Source organism: Acipenser ruthenus, chromosome 6 (assembly GCF_902713425.1).
Source record: "Acipenser ruthenus chromosome 6, fAciRut3.2 maternal haplotype, whole genome shotgun sequence".
Classification (NCBI taxonomy): Eukaryota; Metazoa; Chordata; class Actinopteri; order Acipenseriformes; family Acipenseridae; genus Acipenser; species Acipenser ruthenus.
This window is the reverse complement of record NC_081194.1, coordinates 32681293-32704656: the sequence shown is the minus strand read 5'-3', so window position 1 is coordinate 32704656 and position 23364 is coordinate 32681293. Positions and strand designations below refer to the sequence as shown.

Sequence of the window (23364 nt, the reverse complement as noted above, 5' to 3'; positions counted from 1 at the left end):
GATATTTCAGTTTTTTTTTTTCCTTAAAAATATTTCCCAACATAAAACCAATGTCACCTTACAATAATTGATTTTGAGTTTCAGTGTTTTAAAATAAAATATCAAACAGAACGAAATTTCAATGTACCATTTGTAATTCAGTAATATGAGAGAATTGGTCAGGGGTCTGAATACTTTTGCAAGGCACTGTAAGTCAATTACATTATGAACACATATAAGCAATTCGAAAGTGATATCTCTACTTTAGAAGGAACAAACACTTGAATTTCCTTAAAAAATCAAATTGGAAATGTGACAATTGAACAATTTTGAGGCCCCAAGCATTACAATAATACCAAAGCTGATACTTATTCCACAGAAGACCTAACTGCCTATCTGTACAGAAGTATTCATTGGGCTACTGACATTCTAAATACCATTTTTAGATCCTCAAAATCATTCCAAAACGAGACGCATTTCAAGGACTGGTGGGCTACCAGAATATTATTATAGTTGCCCAGCTGTGCGACAAACGCACTGGCTGAATATGCACGCTTGAGGATCGCCTCTGAGAACCGGCACTGCTTGTTGGGGCAGACAGCGTCCTGAGACAGGAGCGCTATATTCGGCCTCTGTACCAAAGTGGCAACTGAAGCCTCCACCGGCGGAAATTGGGCCAGGCCCAGCTTCTCCACATCATGCACCCTACATAGGGTGTCCATTGACCGGGAAACAGCAGGAGCGACGAGATCTCAAAAATAAAGTCTGGGTGCACTGGGGGGGGGGGCATGGAAGAGGTGGTAGGCTGATCATCAAAGATGGACTGCTTTGTCTCACCTTGTGTAGGCCAGGCTGATCGCTTAGAACAGAGCCATGGGGTGAGGATGCAGCCAGCTCTCTACCAGAGGGTGATGGTGAAGAGTGCGCTGTAGAGCTGTGGGAGAAACGTTTATCCAGCGTGCGCTTGGAGAAAGATGCACAAAACTCACAGAAACTGCGGTTCGTTAGTGCCTCCTTGGCCTGCTCTGACCCCAGGCAGGAAGAGCATCTGCCGTGCTTGTCCTCAACAGTCAGACTGGCCCTGTACAAGCCACTGACAAAACCACTTAGTCAGTACTCACACGAGACTGAGGGAAGCCTGCTTGTTAGAATTAATTAACAGCCCTCATAAATGGCATCAAGATATTGTGAGAGAGATTGCAAGCAACCACAACCGAAGCAAGCATCTTGGTCCTGCACCGCGCTGCTGGACCCAGCAGCTGTCACTACATGTGTCCCGTAGCACCATGTTGCTGACAGGCATGTGCTTCGTCTCTGTGAAAACAGAATGAGAATTTCTTTTTTTTTCCTCAACAAAATACAGTAATAACAATTACTAAAAATATACAACCCGTCTTGTAATTTTAGCCAAGACCAAAATGGGGCGCATTTCTGTGAATTTTCTGACAGCCATTTTGATATTTAAATGTATCACTGCAACTTATGCTTCGCAACTTGAAGTGGGTTTGGTTGTTGATGACATATGCAATGTTTCAGATCAAGCGGTTCACCGGTTCTCAATAAGATTTTGAAAGGTTTTTCCAAAAAATGCGTCAGGCCACCATCTTGGTTGACGCAGGAGCGCAATTTTTTTGCATCTGAACTGTAACCTACACGTGACAAGTTTCATGTTGATTGGTTACACCACGTGTGAACAGGAGCAGTTTAAAGTTTTGCGAGGAAAAACGACAAAAAAAAAAAACACCCTTTACAATAATAATAGGCTTCCCAAGCCAGCTTGGAAGCCTAATAATAATATGTATAGGATTGATCCTGTTACAGAAGGGAACCAAGTTGTGTAACTCATGAGATACAATAAATGCTGCAAGTTGAATTCCTTGAATGTGTTTGTGGCCTCACATTGAAATTGCAGCCGAACCTCCCGCTGATGGACGACCCCCGAGCGGCGATTCATCACACTGTGTTATGAGATTCTATTCCACATGCATATATCATGTACTTTTTCATGTTACCAGTGGTTGCGACGTGCCTTTTTCATACTTGGTGGGGGATGTATGATATCAGCATAAAAAATTGTTTCTAAGTTTTAGCATTGCCATAAGCTGGCTGACCCAGCCCATTTTTGTAGGGAAAGTATTATTATAATAAATGTCTTGTTGAAACAAATGTGGGCGTCACAACCACTGTGGCAAAAAGGTATGCTACAAGCAAGCAGGCCAGGAGCACGTAGTGACATTTTTTAGGTCTTGGTTGAATTACTTCAAAATGTATGTCTATTATTTTCAGAGGCAAGCTTTGTTCAACTGAAACCTGGAACATTCCATGCATGTTTGGACACGCTTTTAATATAGGAGGCTGTGTGGTCCAGTGGTTAAAGAAAGGGGCTGGTAACTAGGAAGTCCCCGGTTCAAATCCCACCTCAGCCACTGACTCATTGTGTGATCCTGAGCAAGTCACTTAACCTCCTTGTGCTCTGTCTTTTTGTAAGTGACGTAATTGTAAGTGACTCAGCTGATGCACAGTTCACACACCCTAGTCTCTGTAAGTCGCCTTGGATAAAGGTGTCTGCTAAATAAACAAATAATAATAAATAATTAAGAAAAAAAAAAGTATAATGTATAAATATGTCCTTCTCCACTTGTATTAAGACATACACCAACAGTGGACTGTAGTACACTTCACATACAGAAGTGTTTAGTTTAAAATGAAAAATAAACAAAGCATAAAAATAAATGTAAATTTAAGAACTAGCACTTTGTATAGTGTTACAGTAATAAATAATGACTTGGATAGTATTATTGAGGAGTTTGGTGATAAATTGAGTGATCAGCAGATGATTTATCAGTATGTGATAAATACAGCGAACAAGGGGTGGGGCAGGGCTGGAGATGAAGTACTGAGTGTCAAGTTGATATGCAGTGCCTTTTAAACCTGTTTTACCTAAAAAAAAAATACTTTTAAACAGTGCGTGTAAAATAAACAGCTTGTGTGAAAATAAATTAGACCTGACATGCCTGACAGGCGCTGAATAAATGGACCGCAAAGTGTTAAATATGTCAAGTCTTCAGCTTCTGGGTGGGCTGTACCTGTGCCACTCTGCTGCTGCAAATGAAGAACTTGTCTTAGGGTTACCATTCTATCACTGGCTCTTTCAACTGGCAGTAAAATACAACTAGCTGAATCACTTTTTTTTTTTTTTTGACAAAGAAAGTCTTGCGACTAACAAAGTGGACAAAAACAGAATGTTCAAGACAATTAAAAGCACAATATGGTGAACATTTTTTACACTATCATAAATGTTATTTATAAAAGTTACACCTGTTACAAACAACCACCCCTGGGGTCTAGGAGAAGAAAGGAAAAATGGAAAAATAAACAAAAGTCCCTTAACAGTCACTTTAAATGAAAGCAATTGGCCTATTCTGTTCTGAAGGCAGCAGATCATAATATACTGTTTTAGCTAATCTTCAAAATATGTGACTACACGTTTGCATCAAACAATGCCAACTGTCTTGGCTACAACATCTTGGGGTCGATTTCCACTGTGGGCAAATAGCAGGCAAATTGCTCCTTCCAAAGTGGAAAAACCAGGTCCATAAACTAAGGGCCAACTTGCCTGCAGTTTACCCACAGGGGGAAATATAGGCTCTGGTCAGTATCAAAGCCTGCCAGCTACAGCACAACACGGCACAGCATAGCACAGTAAGATTGAAGAGCCTGTAACCTTCCTGGCTTTCGTTATATCCAAGCACAATTTGTCAATAATTGACATGAGACAAATGGAACACCTTGGCAACTGACAGAGGTAGATTATTTTAGATGCTGGTATTTGCAGAGCAGCACTTTGGTCTTTAAAAGAATGGCCATGGCATTTAAAAAAAAGTAGTAAACATAATAGATCACTGGTTCAAACCATTTCTAAAAACTAAACACTGAATCAAAATACATATCATTGTTTACCAAAAAGGTTTGGGTGTAATTTACATTTTTCAATAATAATCTGAAGTAGGACAAACACGTTTTTGTATGCCGTAGTTTCTATTCTTTGCAGCTGTTGCTGTGGCAACCAGTCTATAATCTTGTTTACTGTATATATCAAGACAGGATGACACATTTTGCTGAGGGCATGGATTGCAAGACAGCTGGATATCGTCATCCTATTAGCCAAGGAATCCATTTAATTTTGCCAAGCATGAAACAGCACTTACTAGTCAAACACATGGAAATCTCTTTAAGCCCAAATCTAACAGGAATGAGCATACTCAAATGAAAAGCTGAAACTTTCTTCCATGGAATGTTTCAGCTTTAACCAAAAATAATACAAAAATAACCAGACTTCAGCTTCAACCAAAAATGACCAGACTTAAAAAGGGAATATAAGGACCTTTTTATTTTATTGTGTTACTTCCCATGTGTTGCTACAACTATTTATGTAAGGTGTGTGTATTGTTTTGCTTTTTTTTTTTTTTTTTTTTTTTTACATTTTGACCACTTTTTTAAACTTTTAAATTGCATTCCCTGCCTCAAGATGTACCCGCATGGACCTCTCAGAACTATATTTCCCACCATCCTCCTGCTCACATATGTAACTCAGATGGATTTACCAGTGAGCAGGAGGATGATAGGAAATGTGGTTCTGAGAGGTCCATGCAGGTACATGTGAAGCCATCTTGAGGCAGGGAATGCAATTTAAAAAATGTTTTAAAAAAAAATGGTCAAAATGTAACAATAAAATAAAAGGTACTTATATACCCTTTAAAGAAAAAATAACCTAGATAAACAAAAGGAGTGTAGCTAGATTATTTGAGCAGTATAATGTCAAAGGCTATTTTAGTTTAGTTTTATTGCAGCTGGCATCTTTGAAATGGGAAGGACTAAGAATACACTACAAGACACACAAAGTACCTTCCTAACAAGTCCCTCCCTTCTTTTATATATATGTATTTTTTTTTATCATGGGTACAATAAAACATGCACACATAAAACATCCAGGGGTCAGAAAACCCAGACATTTAACCTTCTTCAAAATGTAAGGGAGGGTTCAGAATGCATCTTCAACCTCCCCAGTCAATCTCATTCAACCCTATAAAAAGGGGAAGGGCACTCTTTATGGGTTCAAACAAGATCATTAAAGTGAATTCAGGCCATGGGATCTCCATCACATTCCAACAGTCTGGTAAGAGTAGTTGATCTTAACACACTATAAATTTACAATTTAATTAAAGTGCATGTAAATATTTTAAAATAAATAAATACATACATATTTAAAAACAAAAAAAAAATGATTTAAAATGGAGGCAATCGCTGTGGACCTTACCTTGAATGCTGAGCATTTGCCCCAGTTTCAGAGCAGCACCACGAACTTTGCATAGGGTACGGACAATCCGCTCTACATTTGCTTCAGATAGGAAAGGACTGGAGTCCAAAACTGCCTTCTTACTCCCTGAATAGGAAAACAATTACATTATAATTTTAAAAGGCACAGTGTTGCTTATAATAAATGTTATATCCCCTTTGACATTCTCCTCATTGGATAACAAAAAATACAGTTCTCTTTCAAATTAGCATTTTGTCATTTATGTGGTGGTGCATCATAGGAGTAGCTTAAAGAGTAAGTAGCGGGGTTCTGAATAATATAGCTTTGTACATCCCCACGTGTTGCTACAAATGCTACATTTAGAACGTGAAAGTCTGTTTCAAAGCTCTTTTCAAAATGTCAGCTCTAGTGCACTGGGGTTTGAGATCTGTCCTCTAAATCACTGCAGCAGGATGTGATAAAAAAAAACAACAAAAAAAAAAACATAACAGGTGCTCTGGCTTTTCTGTTCCGTACCACATTATGGATCGTTATTGCTGTGTTACCTGTTTGACAATGTGGGCAATAATCCTTACACTATCAGTGCACTAGAGCTGACATTTTAAAAAAGAGCTTTGAAACAAACGTTCAAGTTAGAAGTGTAAAAAGTTGTCATGATGTTAACAATGAGAAGAACAATTACAGGTACTTGTAGTGCTATATTTTTTTTCAATCCCACTATTTACTCTTTAAGAGGCACAGGGAATGGCACTAATCATAACCAATGGTGTTTTTGCTACCACAAGCATAATCAATTTCTAAACACTTTTGGATTACATGGCATTTTTAACAAGTAGACATTGTAACAGTGTAATAAGGTACACTGAAAAAACAAGTTTTGAACATAGTCTAGTCTTAATTCATGCAGAACTATGATATCAAAGAATATTTCACACCACGTTTCATTACAACTGGATAAGCATTTATATGTAAAAACATACTGTAACAGTGGAATGTCTAGATATAATATGCATATCCTCTGTGGATAATGAGGCATTACTGAATAACACATAAAGCTGTTTTAATTGAATTAAATATTTATATAGACAGGGTGCAATCCTACACAATAACTCATGATGAGGGTTAAACAGGGTTGTTTTTCATGATTCCTAAGACCATGAGTAACCAAAAATGATGTGTAGGTTTGAAAGTTATTTTCACATAACAGTTGTGCTTCGTGTTAGAAGACTGCAGGGTCTATTTTTAACATGTTGATGTACCCCCACTCGACCTCTCCGCTCCGCCTGCACTAGAAGACTAGCTCTACCTCCGCTACGCTCCCCTGCCTCCAGAGCCCGCTCCTTCTCCACCCTTGCTCCGCAGTGGTGGAATGACCTTCCTACAGATGTCAGGACTGCCCAGTCCCTGACTCACCTCTTCAAACAGCACCTGTAGAACTCCTCTGTTTGTATCCTGGGACACCCTTCATGTAAATGTGCTTTATTTTGCTCTTATCTGACCCCTATTTTACTGCATTTAATCCTGTACTTCAGAATACTGTAATCTGCCAAGTGTTTAACCTGTAGTACTTTGTATCTAATCATATCCTGATGTAACTATCACTATTTAATCATATCCTGATGTACTATCATTATTATCTGCTGTATTATTGAATTGTGGTTTGTCACACTTGTACTTTGCTTGAACAAAAGTTATTGTATTTCTTGCTCTTATTGTATTACTTGTATTGTAACACTTGAAATGTATTTGCTTACGATTGTAAGTCGCCCTGGATAAGGGCGTCTGCTAAGAAATAAATAATAATAATAATAATAATAACCAGCACTGGAATTAATTAATCAACTACCATGTGCAGCCTCTAAGAAACTGACCCTGTAACTATACTAGCATCATGTACTATTACAGGCATTGCTGCCATGAAAATAAATCTTGTTACAAGTAAACACAAAGAAAGGACAGACAAAGAATGAAAGATGGAAATAATTACCCTACAGATCTGTGTTCTGAAGAGACTTTTCTACAGATCAAGAGGGTCAAATTGTATTTATATAACCAAATACAATTATTAAAGCTACAGTGGGTTCAATAGAAAATGTCCCCGGTACCATGGTAAACTTGCAATACCTCAAGGCACGTCTCAGTATTATTATTATTATTATTATTATTATTATTATGTATTTCTTAGCAGACACCCTTATCCAGGGCGATTTACAATTGTTACAAGATATCACTTATTTTTCCAGTAGAGTGCACCAGGGAGCTTTTAGGAATGTAACGGGCTGTATACCGTTGTTCCTTAAGATGATTTCTGCTATAGATTTATTGCTCTCTCTGTAGCGGTATCGTGTGAGTACTGTATTAACAAAAGTACTGCATTTAAAATGTATTTCTTGACAATTAAACTACTACTACAAAACAAAAAGTCTAATATTAAAAACAAAAGGTTCTCTCCATACAAAACCTATTTATATTTAAATGTTGTTAATGGGTTTTTTAGGTGTCAAAATTCCTATGTAAAAAAAGTCCAATAAATGACAGTATACATTACCTATCTGAAAAACGTTTTTCTTTCAGTCAGCAATTGGTGCAATGTGAGAACAACCCTAAAAGTACTTGATACCATTTTTGCAATTATTCAGTAGATGCAATTCTTTTTGACAAGTTTCATACTACTCTTTAGTTTAAAAAATAAATAAATAAATAAAAGTTTTCTATCAATATGGATGGTTTAGTGGGTTAAATTGTTGTGTATTCATGCAAGCGATCCGTGCACAATCAAATATATTTAATCTCCAGTTAAGTTCTAAAGCCCCATATGGTCTAGTATAAAACAGTTTTAGCATATTTACATTTGTGTTGTGTTTAGGGTGACCAGATACCAAGAGTGAAAAATCGGGACACTCAGTTGGTGCGGGGAGGAAAGAAACCTTGTGAACTACTGCACAACGCAAGTGACGCAAACCACGTTTCTTTCTCTGTAGATAGGCTTTTTTTATTCATTCCTGTGTGCATTGCATTTAGGCAAAAACAAAAACTTTGAGAAATGTAATTAAAAAAAAAAAATATTCAGAAGCGGTTAACTTTCTTGTTTGCTGTTCAGTAAAATCAGTGTGTCTGTACTGGCTTTTCTGTATGTAGCAGGTGGGACAAAGTCAGTGCTGCATTGTCTTGATTCAGGTTGCTAAATTCTAGTTTTCTGCATTAGACGTAAAATACCAAAAATGGACGACAAAGCAAAAAAAGCAAAGTATATTTTGGCTGAGGATTTCCCAAAGAAACTGTACATGCAGATGGAGAATTGTTTTGCACATCTTGTAATGTGACAAAGAAAATACGATCGATCACTAGAACTTCAGAATCACACATTAAACAAAAGGCTACTACAGAGGCTGCTGAACAGAACATAAAACAAACAACAACTTTCAGAATACAAACTGGAAAGTCAGCGCAGACAAAAAAGTATTCCTGTGTCGGTTGTTGCCAAGTTAAATCAGCACTACAGGTACAATCAAGCACAGCAACCTCGGTTCAAACAAATCGCTGTTTACCTTTTAAACGCAGTTAGAATTTTAGACCCAAATAGGCACTTTCTTTGTTTTGACCTCGGTACTGATAAAATAAATTCCTGGACGGGACAAATAACACAACAACGAACGTGCTGCATATATGGACTTATTTGCCAGATACATTTGGGTAACCAAGTTTTGGGACTGTTTCTAATTGATGTCCACATCTGTCAGTGTTTGGTTTTCGCCAAACATAACGTTTCTCATTGAGGCCAGAAAGTTCTACCTTTGACTCGTCTGTGCAGAGAACATTGTTCCAGAAGTCTTGTGGATCATCTATGTGCTCTTTGGCGAACTTCAGACGGGCAGCAATGTTCTTTATAGAGAGCAGTGGTTTCCTCCTGTCTTTTTCTGACAGTTGAGTCATTAACACTCACATTAGCCAAGGCGAGAGTGCCCTGCAGATCTTTGGATGTTACTCTGGGGTTCTTTTTGACTTCCTTGATGATTTTCCGGTTTGTTCTTGGAGAGATTTTGGTACGACGACCGCTCCTGGGTAGAGAGACTGTGGTCTTTAACTTTCTCCATTTGTCTGACAGTGGATTGGTGGAGCCCCAAATCCTTAGAAATGGTTTTGTAACCCTTTCTAGACTGATGAGCAAAAACAGTTTTTCTGAGCTCCTCAGAAAGACATGGAATTGGTTAATATAAACCCTATTGGATATTTAAGAAAAGACTGGTTTTGATTCAAGAAGGCTATCATGATAAAAATATGGAATTTCCATAATTATCATTGGGGTTCACAAACTTTTTCTCAGCACTGTAATTCTGTTAAAATATAGTATCTTTTATTATTATTACAATGTTAAAGGGACTCTGATGCGTACGCACGCATATTCTTTTCAGTTGTTAAAAACTCAAGTTTCAACAAAATGATTTTATTGTTATACATTTATATATACAACTTATTGCAATCTCAACAGTGTTTCTTTACAAATTCCTTCTTTAATCCTTTTTGTTTATTAAATTTAAGTATTTTAAAGTGCAACATTATTATTATTATTATTATTATTATTATTATTATTATTATTATGTTGTTGTTGTTGTTAAGCACTACATAAATCACCATCTTCATTATTATTATTATTATTATTATTATTATTATTATTATTATTATTATTATTATTATTAAAATCTGTGTTATTATTCGCAGGTCACCACTTACCTTATTATTTACTTTTATTTAGTTTTTCCTTTTAAAACAGTCCAGTGAACTTGACTCGCTGTTCTACATTTTTAATGCAACTGTTCATTTTAACCATTTTTTTTACACAACAGTACTCACACACGTTTGGTCACCATCATAGCTTTTGCATAAAACCGGAGTGTAATAATCCAGCACCTCTGCACTTAAGCATTTGTATGTCAGCTAACAAGTGTTCAGCTGATATCCCATCACGCCTTTCTTCTTAAAGGCGTACATCCTCTATACATGAACCCCCTATATCTTTCACAAGCACCTGGGTACATATTTTTATGATATCAAAATAAATAATAATAATAATAATTTGTGTCGCAGTTTGGAGCTCTGAGACCATGCTGCCAAAGTGGATCCCTTCTTTAAGAGGTTGGCAGATTGACAATGGGATTGAAGGCCTTTCTCATCTATCCTGCTTCTCTCAAAGTTGTACATAGTGGCAAGCATTATTTATTTTTTAAATCTGCAAAAGCCGCCAAGTTCTTTTTAGCATCCCAGGGAGGTGTTGGGGCCCAGACCCCCACCCGTACAGCCAAAGGTACTTGGATGTTGGTATCAAAGCAAAGCATCTCTGCCGACCCATCTACTACTGCAAACTTTGGCAAACCCTCCTGCTGCTTCAGTTCATCCTGCTATGGAAGACATGAAGACAACGTCTGCAGCATTTTGAACAACCCTTATTGGGGAGTAGCCCACTGGACTGGGAGTATTGTATTCCTAAAAATCAAGCATGTTCACTACATTTGGTTTACATTCTTTGTGCTACTGCTATGACTGGCAGCTAATCGACCGGCACTATTCTGGATCATGGTCACGTATCAGCTTTGACTTACTGTGGACTATACAAAAAACACTTTTTTTTTTTGTTCTTACTTTGGGTCCTGGAACAACTTTGAAGAATGGACTAAATAACGACTTAGGAACTGAAACGGATATGAGTATGGAGAGTACTTCACAAAAGACTAGTTCAAGATCTGCAGTTAACAAAGACATGGAACTCCAGGTTTGTGTCTGCGGCTGGAGCAAGGAGACAACGGTCAGGGGTTTGAAGATTCATCAAGGGAGAATGAAATGCTTGAGGGAGAAGGGACAAGGGCCTCGCATTGATCAGTACTTCTTACGAAGTCAGTCAAGTCAGTCGAATGAAATCCAGTGACAGGAAGCAAACCACAGTTCGCAGGATATCAGCACCCCTGTCATAGACGTGAGGAGGACTTGCATGGACACAGTTAGTGATGAACCTAATGATCCTTGTGAACCCGGTCAGACAAACCAGCATAAGAGAGAAAAGAACCTCAACGGGCACAAGCCTGGAGTTAAATGACCAAGAGCTTGTGAGAAAACTGCATGGGACACAGTAAACACAGATCTCTGCGTTGCATTGGAAAGATTAAGTGGAACAGTTGAAAAGAAGCTGGATAAATTTGGGGACATCATCTACGCATATGGAAGTGAAAGGTTTGGAGTTGAAAAAAGGAAGGAAAAAGTACAAACTATTCCTGGAAAGTCTAGACGGCAGCAGGAGATTGAACGCTTAGTTAGAGAAAGGAGACAGCTGAGGAACCAATGGAAAAGAGCAGAACAAAGTCAGAAGGAGGGACTCAATCTCTTACAAAGGGTCATAAAAGATAAGCTTGCAACATTGCGCAGAGCTGAGCGCCTACGGAAACGCTACAAAAAGAAGAAGCGTGCGAGAGCTAACTTTTATAAAGACCCATTCAAATTTGTAAAGAAGTTATTCACCAGTGAGAACAATGGCACACTAAAAGCATCTAAGGTTGAGCTGGAGAGATATTTGGAGAAAACACATACAGATTCAAAAAGGCAGGAGCCTATGTCAGTTCCTTCAGACATCCCACCTATCAATCCACCAGAATACCAAATGGAGGACTGTGCACCTAAGTGGAAAGAAGTAGAGCAAGCTGTGAAAAAAGCAAGGGCTTGATCATCTCCAGGGCCTAATGGAGTTCCGTACAGAGTGTACAAGAGTGCTTCAGGAGTTCTACGAATTCTGTGGAAATTGATGAAAGTGGCATGGGAAAAACAGGTTGTACCAAGAGCATGGCGCCGAGCAGGTGGAGTCTTTATACCTAAAGAAAAAGATTCTACAAGCATCAGTCAGTTTCATCCCGTTTCCCTATTAAACGTAGAAGGCAAGATTTTCTTCAGCATTATTGCTCAGAGATTGTCAGCTTACCTATTAAAGAACTGCTTCATTGACACTTCAATACAAAAAGCGGGCATTCCAGGTTTCCCAGGTTGCTTAGAACACATCAATGTGATCTGGCAACAAATTCAATCAGCTAAAAAGGAGAGGAAGGAGCTCCATGTGACATTCCTGGATTTGGCTAATGCATATGGTTCAGTGCCACATGAACTACTTTGGGCAGCATTTGATTTTTTCAGTATACCGATGACAATAACAAATTTAGTGAAAGCCTACTTTGGAGATTTGCAATTCAGTTTTTCAACTTCAGAATTCAGCACTACATGGCAATGCCTAGAGGTTGGAATAATGGCAGGATGCACCATTTCTCCACTGGCTTTTACCATGGCAATGGAAGTAATCATTAGGGCATCAAAATGGGTAGTAGGAGGAGAGCGCTTGGCTTCTGGAATGCGACTACCACCAATTCGAGCATACATGGATGACATAACAACCATGACTACAACAGTAGCCTGCACTAATCGATTATTGGGCAAATTAACCAATAACATTGAATGGGCACGAATGCAATTCAAGCCCACTAAATCAAGGAGCATCTCTATAATTAAAGGCAAAGTAGTAGATAAAACATTCTTCATTAATGGTGAGGCAATACCAACAGTGTCTGAGAAGCCAGTGAAGAGTCTTGGGAGATGGTACGACGGGGATCTAAAGGACTCAGTTCGTGTGGGAGAAGTTAGACAACAAGCAGTGGAAGGGTTGAAGAGCATAGACAGCTGCGCTCTACCAGGTAAACTAAAACTCTGGTGCTTTCAGTTTGGTCTACTGCCGAGGTTGCTGTGGCCACTGACTGTACGAGGTTTCTTTGACAACAGTAGAGAAGCTGGAAGCTTTAATCAGTTCATACATCAGGAAATGGTTGGGAGTTCCACGCTGCCTCAGCAGAGTGGGACTTTATGGTAAAGGAATACTGCAGCTACCAGTCTCTGCTCTAACTGAGGAGTTTAAGTGCGCCAAGGTCAGATTGGAAATGACATAAGTAGAGTCACGCGACAAATGCGTAAGGGAGGCAGCACCTGTGTTGAAAACTGGAAGAAAGTGGGCGGCAAAGAAAGCTGTGGAGGATGCAAAGGCTGCCCTTCGAATTGGTGATATCATGGGGCAAGTTCAGCATGGAAGAGGGGGTCTTGGTCTCAGTTCAGCTCCTCCTACATGGCACAAGGCAGCCCCAGATCAAAGGAGGAAGCTGGTAGTCAACGAGGTGCAAAAGCAGGAGGACAGGGGATGAGGTGTATAAAGGCCATTTCCCAGGCCAAGCAGGGAGAATGGATGAGATGGGAGAGTGTGGAACAACGCAAGATTGGCTGGCAAGACCTATGGTCAATGGAACAGAGCAGGATCAGTTTCCTCATCAGGTCAACATATGATGTTCTTCCATCACCACAGAACCTAAACCTCTGGGTAGGAGAGGATCCCTCATGTCCTTTGTGTTCATCACCTGTAACATTAAGGCACATTTTGACAGGATGTAAGGTGGCTCTTAGCCAAGGACGGTTTACTTGGCGCCATGACCAGGTGCTGCGATGTTTGGCCTTAGCATTGGAAGACAAGCGTAACATGACCAATAAGTTGCCACCTGTTCCATCAAAACAATACACACAAAAGACAACATTCCTCCGCCCAGGAGAGCAACCACCAAGAAAAGGTGTTAAAACCAATCCTCGCCCAGGACAACTGGAAGCTGCTAGAGACTGGAAAATGCTGGCAGATGTTGGTCAACGGCTTATTTTTCCACCTGAGATTGCCACCACTAACCTTCGACCAGATATTATCTTGTGGTCTGGATCAGCACGCCTTGTTCACCTGGTAGAGTTAACAGTGCCATGGGAGGATGCTGTAGATGAGGCGTATGAGAGGAAGAAACCGCGGTATGCTCAACTAGCCACTGAAGCGGAACAGCGAGGATGGAGAGTCCGGGTTTACCCAGTGGAAGTGGGTTGTCGAGGATTTGTGGCACTCTCTACAACCCGGTTTCTCAGAGACGTCGGATTCAGTGGCCAAGAGTTGCGTCGCACAGTGAAGAACTTATCTGAAGCAGCAGAGAGGAGCAGCAACTGGCTGTGGTCGAGACGGAAAGATTCTGGCTGGGGATCTCAAGCACAATAGAAAGAAAGAAACGCTGATGTACAGGTAAGTAAGCTGGGCTGAGTTGAGTGGGGGACGGAGGGGGGTGATGCTGGGACGCCAGAATCACCGTCGAGCCCTCTTGAGGTGTCGTGGGCTAGTCGACAAAACACTGAGGATGGAAGGTGCCCACTTGAAAACCCCAGAGATGTACCCTACTTAGCTCAAGCCAGACGGTTGTCATGCTGATGCGCTGGGGAGTCCGCACTGTGGTTGATCCCCGGAGCCAGCATCGCAGCCGTTGTGTGTGCTGATGCGCCAGGGAGGCAAAATAAGCTGAGCCCTGGAGCCAGCATTACACTTCAGCCATTAACACCAGACAGAAGGATATCTACATCATCATATGGAAGGAAACGTAAATGGATGGAGACACATATGGATCACATTAGTTTACTGTAAAGCTACGTCTTAGTTGGTGCTTATCTTGGCGAGAGCCGAGTTCAAATCAGCATGAAGTTTTAACATCTACTCTCGTGTAATGGAAATCGGTAATCTCTTCCCCTTCCACCCTTTAGTTTACCGCTGAACCCATTACTGGTTCCGACTTAATTTTATTACTATTACTGTAATTAAAATGTAATTCTTACCACAAAGGTTAATTACTATGCAATTATATTATGTTTTAAAATAGTATCAACATTGGCGAGCGTTTACATGCACAAGTCATGAGTTTTCCGCACAACGTGTTTGCCGTACTTTTCAGGAAATGTGTTGCTGTGCACTTCTGATTTAGGAAAAAATAAATAAATTTAAAAAAATCGGCCATACCAATGCAGATTACTCAATTCATAGTCATTTAGGGGAGGGGATATTTAATTGTCCGTGTCTGCTTACTAAGTAGGAAAAGAACAACTCTGAATATCGTGAGGCAAGCTTCATGCATTGCCATGAAGATAAAAACATTTGAGAACAAGAGAAATGAATTAGCTACATGTTTGTCTGGTTACCTTTCCAACACACACACACACGCATGGCCTTTCTGCTGGAGATTACGTGAGATTATGTCAGAAGAACTGGATCTTGACTGCTGAAATCTCGTGAGTCACAAGCACGATTTCTGTTGAGGTTTACATGGGTTTTTACAGGTATTTTTATTGTGAGAAAGTGATTGACTCTGCCCTTAAAGTCGCGCTGCCAAAAGGACGTCCTTTTGCTGTTTCACGGTGTAGTCACGTGGCAACGTCACACAGTCATGACTGTAGAATCGATTTTCACGCGCATGTAAATGTTAATTTTACTTGTGCTTTTGTGGAACTTCGCTTGGAGAAACAAGATCTGTCGGTTCAGGGGTCTGACAGTGCGTAATGTATAAGGGGGGTCTGAGTTTGGACATGTATTGCAGTTAGAGTCACAGCTCTAAAGAGTTTTGAGTTTTTCCAAACCTGGGGGTCTTTATGTTGAAATTCTTCTGCGGTTTGTGTTTTGTATTTGTTGTTGTTTTAATGCTTTTGTGTTGCAGAGCTCTCACCTTTTACAATATTCAGAATAGAAACTGTTTTAGAAGTCAGACCCAGATGCCTTACTACAATTAGTTTTTCAGTATGTTCGTGGGGAGGGGTCTCTTGTTGTCTCATTTCAACCATTATAATGACAGATATTAATGTTGTGTCCTGGAACATGTGAGGATTGAATTCTGCCATCAAAACGTACAAAATGCCTTGACTTTTTGCATCGCAAATGAGCATCTATAGCCTTATTGCAAGAAACACATCTTAAATCTTGTGATGTTCTCAGTTTTCAAAACATATTTTTTTTAGAATTGCAGCTCATTCCTGTTCTACAAACAAAACCAAGGGTGTACTTATCCTTAGATAGAAAATTGCAGTTATCTATTGAAGGGTCTGGTGACTTGGGTTGATTTGTAAATGTATTGACCAGGTTAAATATTATTAAAATAGTTTTTGGGTCAGTTCATGCCCCTAATGAACATGTTATATTATATTATTAACAACTGCTTAAACTATGTTGGGTTTTTCAGAATACTCATGTATGTTGGGAGGTGATTTCAACACAGTAATCAGCCCAATTTGAATAAGTCTATTTCAGAATCTGCAACACTTCCTTCACCCCAGACCCTATGTCACTTTATAAATGATAGTAGACGCCTGAGAAACAATAACGTAAGCGAATTTTTTTTAAAATTCTGCCAGACAAGTTTTATTCTAGAATTGATTACATTTTGCATCTCCAGGGCTCATTAATTCTGTGATGAAAACCAACATCCTTTCAATTGTTCCATCGGACCACTCATCAGTAATTCTGTAATTAACCTCAGATTAACAAAACCTTACACTCCACTAGGTGGCGTTTCAATACCTATCTACTGCAAAATGCAGAGTTCTTAGAAAGGCAGTACACCCTCGCTGTAACAAACCTGTTGGTGTCCAAGCCTTTCGTTCGTTATCTCGAAGAAAAATCAAAATGAAGGATAAATTGTTGGAGTAAGTTAATGACATGAGACTGGGAATAAAAGTAGAATTACATGTACCTGTTCGTCTCATGTATGCAGTATTCTGCCTTTGATTTATCCTATTCATAATTTAAACGCAGCACAAAAAGCAAAATCAATCTGACATGACTCTTTTCAAAGTGCATCAAATTGTAATCCAACATGCAAGAATCCCAAACTGATCTTTTATTCCAAATCAACCCAACATGAAAAGTTCATCAGATCCTCAAGTTTTTTGTTGTTGTTTTTTCTTTAATCCATTTTGCTTTTCCGCATGGTTGCTGAACAAGCCAAAAACAACCTATATTCATTTAACAACCTATATTCATGTCAGAGATATGCATGTGTTACTGTTTTTTTTCAAACGATCAATAGTTTGCAGCTTTGTTGCAACATGAAATGATTTTCGTTTCTGAGGCATAGTTACACAGCATGCGCTTTTTAGACAAAAGAGTTGACTTCACTGAGGAGGTTGCATCCCGTGCGTTACAGCCGAAGTTTGTTATAATGAAGGCCTTATAGCGAGGGTGTACTGGAGTTAGAAAGGGCAGAACTTTGAAGAAGAGCAAAGGAACTCATTTTAATAAAGGATGTTTCTTACAAACATGATTATTTTAATAATAAATCAATTGTAAAAAGAATTAAATAAATAAATCTGTGCAGTTCTCCAACACTTTAAACTTCAACTTCAAGGACATGATCAAATAAGTACACATATTATACACTTGCACATCAATCAATCCAACAGTGTAGTATTTATCCACAGTACAGTGTTTGTAAAACTCTGATTAGTAAGTACGGCTGTGTTACTAAGAAAATGCAGTTTATTAATTGCCATTTACTATCTAAAAACCAAACATAAGTATATCAACGTGATTGGGAACTGGCTGACACGGACATGGTTTTTGTGCCTTCTAATACACGTGAAGTAACGTTTGTTTGAATATTTGTCCCAGCACTATTTAGTTATACTGATTAACGCACCATGGCTTGATTGGCCCAGCACAGAATTAACAGGTTCCAGCAATCTCAGGAATGAGATTGATGCCAAATCAAAATCTGAACGGATTTGCCACTGGAGTTATCCAACTAGTAATAAGTCTTACCTGGCATGGTCTTTAGACGATTATGTGGTGTAAACTGCATGACAATCAGTGTCTGTAACTTACCACTGTGTTCCTCAGATCTCAAAGTTTTCTTCGCCACCTCTGCCAAAGCCCCTATTCCAAGACCAACAGCCAGACCTTAAATGAAAAAATAAATAAATAAATAAATAAATAAATAAATAAATAAATAAATCAATTTTATGGCTTAGTTCATTTCCAGGCATATTGTACTTGAAGCATTCTTCCTAGCTTTGCATTAACTGAAACTATTTTAAAACCGGTACCCCTGCTTTAGCTGCCATTTTGGATTTTTTATGCTACGGCTGTTACAAAACCTGGGATAAAATTGTATTCACGGTAATGCCTTCATATAGCGTCTTGATAGTATATAACAACCACAAAGCAAACACAAACTGTGAATGGCCTGACATTATCCTGTAGAATTCTCCGATACAGAGCAGAATTCATGGTTCCTTCAATGATGGCAAGGCGTCCAGGTCCTGATAAAGTTTACAGTAACCCTGTTTTAACTGTTCACAACTTGTTATACTTAAGCAACAGAAGAGTTTTCTGATTTTCTTCGGTAAGTGCATGCCTTCTGCCGCTGAGCAAGCTACTGTATAATAATAATAATCTACAGCGGCTACTGGCATGGAAACAGGGTTGGTAAGCGATGTTGTTGCATTTCCCACAATGCAGTGACAGAGTAAGAGCTGATGCAAGAAGGCAGTAAGGTGCTTGTGTATTTTTTGCCACTCTTCATTGCTGGTCTCAAAAAAGCTCTGGGAAAGCATGTATATAATCATTTTTGATGCACTGCACAGCTGTTAAGGGTTGAATACACTTGCAGACAAAGTATTTGCTGTGGATAGAAAATCAAAATCCAGGGAGAGGTCATGCAGCATGTTATGCATTGTGTGTGCACCTAGCATGGAGGTGTTCTCTGTCGGTGTCAGCCACTGCTGAATGTCCTTTGAATGTTCTTTGACAAACAAGACCTGGGCATGAATACTGTTGAATTTGTTTTGCAGTAATTTATTAAGCTTCTCCAGACATGCTGCCTCAGTTGCTGTTACCTCTGAACTAATTTTCCTTATAAACCCTTTGAGTGCTTCCTTCAATAAACAGTGTCTCATTGGGGGCAGGCAGAATGATTTTATATCAGACCAACCAGTTTATTTAGGTCTTCAAAAATGTAAGCCACATTAGGGCTCCCGAGTGGCGCATCCAGTAAAGGCGCTCCATGTGGAGTGCAGGATGCGCCCTATAGCCTGGACGTCGCCGGTTCAAGTCCAGGCTATTCCACTGCCGATTGTGGATGGGAGCTCCCAGGGGGCGGCGCACAATTGGTCGGAGGGAGGGCTTAGGTCGGCCAGAGTGTCCACCATTTTCCGAAACTGTTTATGAAAATAATGATGACTTAGACATTTTATGCTGAATTACCTGGCAAAATTACGACCCCCCTCCCTCCCTTATCGTCTGGGCATTTCAAGAAAAAATCCCAAACAGCAGAGGGGTTTGAGACATTTCTTTCAATACAGCTTACACTATACAACGCTTTGCTGTTGAGATGGCGAATGAAAAAATTAAAGGTTTGCCTCTGGTAACACGAGCTGGAGGGGGGAGGGGCGGACAGTGCTCATTTTCCAATTAACAATTATTAGTGTTAGCGTCTATTTTGTATGTTTCAAACATATTCAACCATAGTACTTCTCTTACAATACTTGTCTTGTATACTGTACATTTTACTGAAGCAATACAACCGCTATAGGTACCAACCCCCCCCCCCCCAGCCCTAAAGGGTTCGCCACTATCGCCTTAGAATTCCCTACTATTTGAAATCTTAAATACCTATCATTAAAGCAGAATTATGTTTAGCCTACCTAAATTGGGCAGCAAGCCAAAAGCCACATACAGTGCTGCCCCTTTATACTGCAGAACAGGTTATAAGGTGGTACGGTCATGGCTCCCATTTGCCTCATAATGCCATTAGTAGTTTCGTTATAAGGTGGAACACAAATAGCACAGTCTCTTAACTATGGCTCCCGACTACAGCGTTAGTATTGGAGCACTGTATTTACTTCTAGCTCTGGACCACATATACAAATAATATTGGTCAGTGCAAGTCACAATAATATATTTATGCTTTTTTTTTTAAATAAAAGAAACATACCTCCAAAGTTTGCTAGTCTTCCAATTCGAGTAACTGGCACCTTGCGCTCCCTTGCCCTCTCACTTAGCTGTAATGAAGAGAACAGAAACAAATCAAGAAACTTACAAAGCATAAAAAAACCTGTTATATTACCTCACAATACCTACAACAGAACTTCAAAAAGTAAACAGTTTAATATATCATTTTAAATGTGCACTTTTATCAACCATTAACTTTTAGGACGAGGGGTCAGAATATGCAGTTCCTCATTCATACATTTATTCTATTTTCCAGGGATTTTTTGGTGTTATTTATATAAACAATAAACCAAAAGTAAAATGTAACATACTACTTAGAACAGCCATAGGTTAACTAGCTTCAACCAGAACAGATAAAAGACACTTACCATCTGTTTGTGAGGTTTGGAGTTATTGCTTTTAGACTCCCTGGCCTTTTCAATGTCCTCTGCTGTTAGCCCACCAACAGATGAGTGGTCCTGGTGGAATGAGCGAGTCTGTCCTGAAATCTTTCCACCCGAGTTCTGAAAGTGCTCAAAGAGCTTGCTGTTGGTTTTCCCAGAAACATGGCTGTACATCCTCGGCTCTCCGGGTTCAGCTCCCTCAGAAGGAATGCCACTGTCTCTGCAAGCCTCATCAGTTCTGGCACTGCTGCTTGCAAAATCTGTGTTCCCAACCCTTTCTTCAGCACCAGAAAAGTCATACTTGGAGTTGAACTCTTCCCCGACATCTGACACATTTTCCTGTCGATTGCCAAATTCCTAAATACAAAAAAAAGTTCCACTGAAAAAGGCTTTGGATTTCAAATACATTTCCAAGCTATGATAAAAGCTGTATGCTGGTTGTCAGAAAAAGTTTTGGTTGGTGAACACAGGAATTTTTGCACACATAATTTTTACTTTGATTCGCTATCCAAACTACAAATTACTGTATCTACAAAATGTCCCTTGATACAGAACCTTTTTTTTTTTTTTTTAAATTTAACACACATATAATATTAGTAACAGCTTTTTATCATTGTAAATGCTCCGCCCTAAAGGAACAGGAACTTTGCTTAAAAGTAGGGCTGTGTTCTGTCACAGACGGTTCTGGCATGTCCCTTTTGTGCTGTAAGTCATTAGATCCTTTTGCATGGAAAGCCTCGGTTGCAAGGGTGTGCGGTTCTTTGATGGGCCCAGATTCAGTTGAAATGTGTTTGCCCACTGACGATGGGAATGAGAATGTAGAGATGGGAGCCCAGCTAACAAGATTTAAGTGTTGGCAGGTGTCAGGCTTTTAAAGCCTGTCATCCACACCTATGAGCAGAAACTGACTCACTGAGAGCAGAAACTGACCCAAGACTGTCACAGCTACTGGAAGCAGGCCGATCTTTGGGATACAAATTGAACATTTGTGAAACTGCAGCAAATATTGTAATGACTGTAATGTGTTTTAAAGAATATGAAACCAGTAGAAAATATTATTAGCAGATCTGTTGAAGGTAAAAGCATCTTTTTTAATTAGACTCAGTCTCAAAACATTCTGATCCAGCGAGAGCAGACTGGTAGAATCTATGGAGCACAGTTAATATGCTAGAAGCAATCGAACTAGGTTTAGTAAGAAAAAAGAATTTAAATAAATAAGAAACCTAATATAATAACATTAAGTAAATGTATGAGCAGTCCTAAGTTTTAATATTCAAGGTTGCATTTGCTGCTAATTAAAAATTAACCTCTTGCCTTCTGTGTATATCAATGAAGTAAAATAGAATTGTAGTTTATAAGAGATTGCTATAGTGACATACAGACGTGCTCAAATTTGTTGGTACCCTTACAGCTCATTGAAATAATGCTTCATTCCTCCTGAAAAGTGATGACATTAAAAGCTATTTTATCATGTATACTTGCATGCCTTTGGTATGTCATAGAATAAAGCAAAGAAGCTGTGAAAAAAGATGAATTATTGCTTATTCTACAAAGATATTCTAAAATGGCCTGGACACATTTGTTGGTACCCATTAGAAAATATAATAAATAATTGGATTATAGTGATATTTCAAACTAATTCATTTATTTAATTAGTATCTCCAATCTTGTAATCAGTCATTCAGCCTATTTAAATGGAGAAAAGTAGTCTGTGCTGTTTGGTATCATTGTGTGCACCACACTGAACATGGACCAGAGAAAGCAAAGGAGAGAGTTGTCTGAGGAGATCAGAAAGAAAATAATAGACAAGCATGGTAAAGGTAAAGGCTACAAGACCATCTCCAAGCAGCTTGATGTTCCTGTGACAACAGTTGCAAATATTATTAAGAAGTTTAAGGTCCATGGAACTGTAGCCAACCTCCCTGGGCGCGGCCGCAAGAGGAAAATTGACCCCAGATTGAACAGAAGGATAGTGCGAATGGTAGAAAAAGAACCAAGGATAACTGCCAAAGAGATACAAGCTGAACTCCAAGGTGAAGGTACGTCAGTTTCTGATCGCACCATCCATCGCTTTTTGAGTGAAAGTGGGCTCCATGGAAGAAGACCCAGGAGGACTCCACTTTTGAAAGAAAAACATAAAAAAGCCAGACTGGAATTTGCTAAAATGCATATTGACAAGCCACAATCCTTCTGGGAGAATGTCCTTTGGACAGATGAGTCAAAACTGGAGCTTTTTGGCAAGTCACATCAGCTCTATGTTCACAGACGAAAAAATGAAGCTTTCTAAGAAAAGAACACCATACCTACAGTGAAACATGGAGGAGGCTCGGTTATGTTTTGGGGCTGCTTTGCTGCGCCTGGCACAGGGTGCCTTGAATCTGTGCAGGGCACAATGAAATCTCAAGACTATCAAGGCATTCTGGAGCGAAACGTACTGCCCAGTGTCAGAAAGCTCTGTCTCAGTCGCAGGTCATGGGTCCTCCAACAGGATAATGACCCAAAACACACAGCTAAAAGCACCCAAGAATGGATAAGAACAAAACATTGGACTATTCTGAAGTGGCCTTCTATGAGTCCTGATCTGAATCCTATCGAACATCTATGGAAAGAGCTGAAACTTGCAGTCTGGAGAAGGCACCCATCAAACCTGAGACAGCTGGAGCAGTTTGCTCAGGAAGAGTGGGCCAAACTACCTGTTAACATGTGCAGAAGTCTCATTGAGAGCTACAGAAAACGTTTGATTGCAGTGATTGCCTCTAAACGTTGTGCAACAAAATATTAGGTTAGCGGTCCCATCATTTTTGTCCATGCCATTTTCATTTGTT

At 39.4% G+C, this 23364-nt stretch overlaps 1 protein-coding gene across 2 annotated transcripts in view; it reads right to left on the bottom strand.

The window, feature by feature from the left end:
- coq8aa (coenzyme Q8A, genome duplicate a) overlaps positions 1-23364 on the bottom strand; it is a 70591-nt gene that overhangs the window by 26239 nt on the left and 20988 nt on the right. For both annotated transcript variants that reach the window (XM_034018380.3, XM_059025344.1), the window contains exons 3-6: positions 20525-20896; positions 20140-20206; positions 18030-18104; positions 5297-5422 (exon numbers count right to left, since the gene is read on the bottom strand). In XM_034018380.3, coding sequence (XP_033874271.1) covers positions 5297-5422; positions 18030-18104; positions 20140-20206; positions 20525-20896 — 640 coding nt within the window. The remainder of the gene's footprint in view (positions 1-5296; positions 5423-18029; positions 18105-20139; positions 20207-20524; positions 20897-23364) is intronic.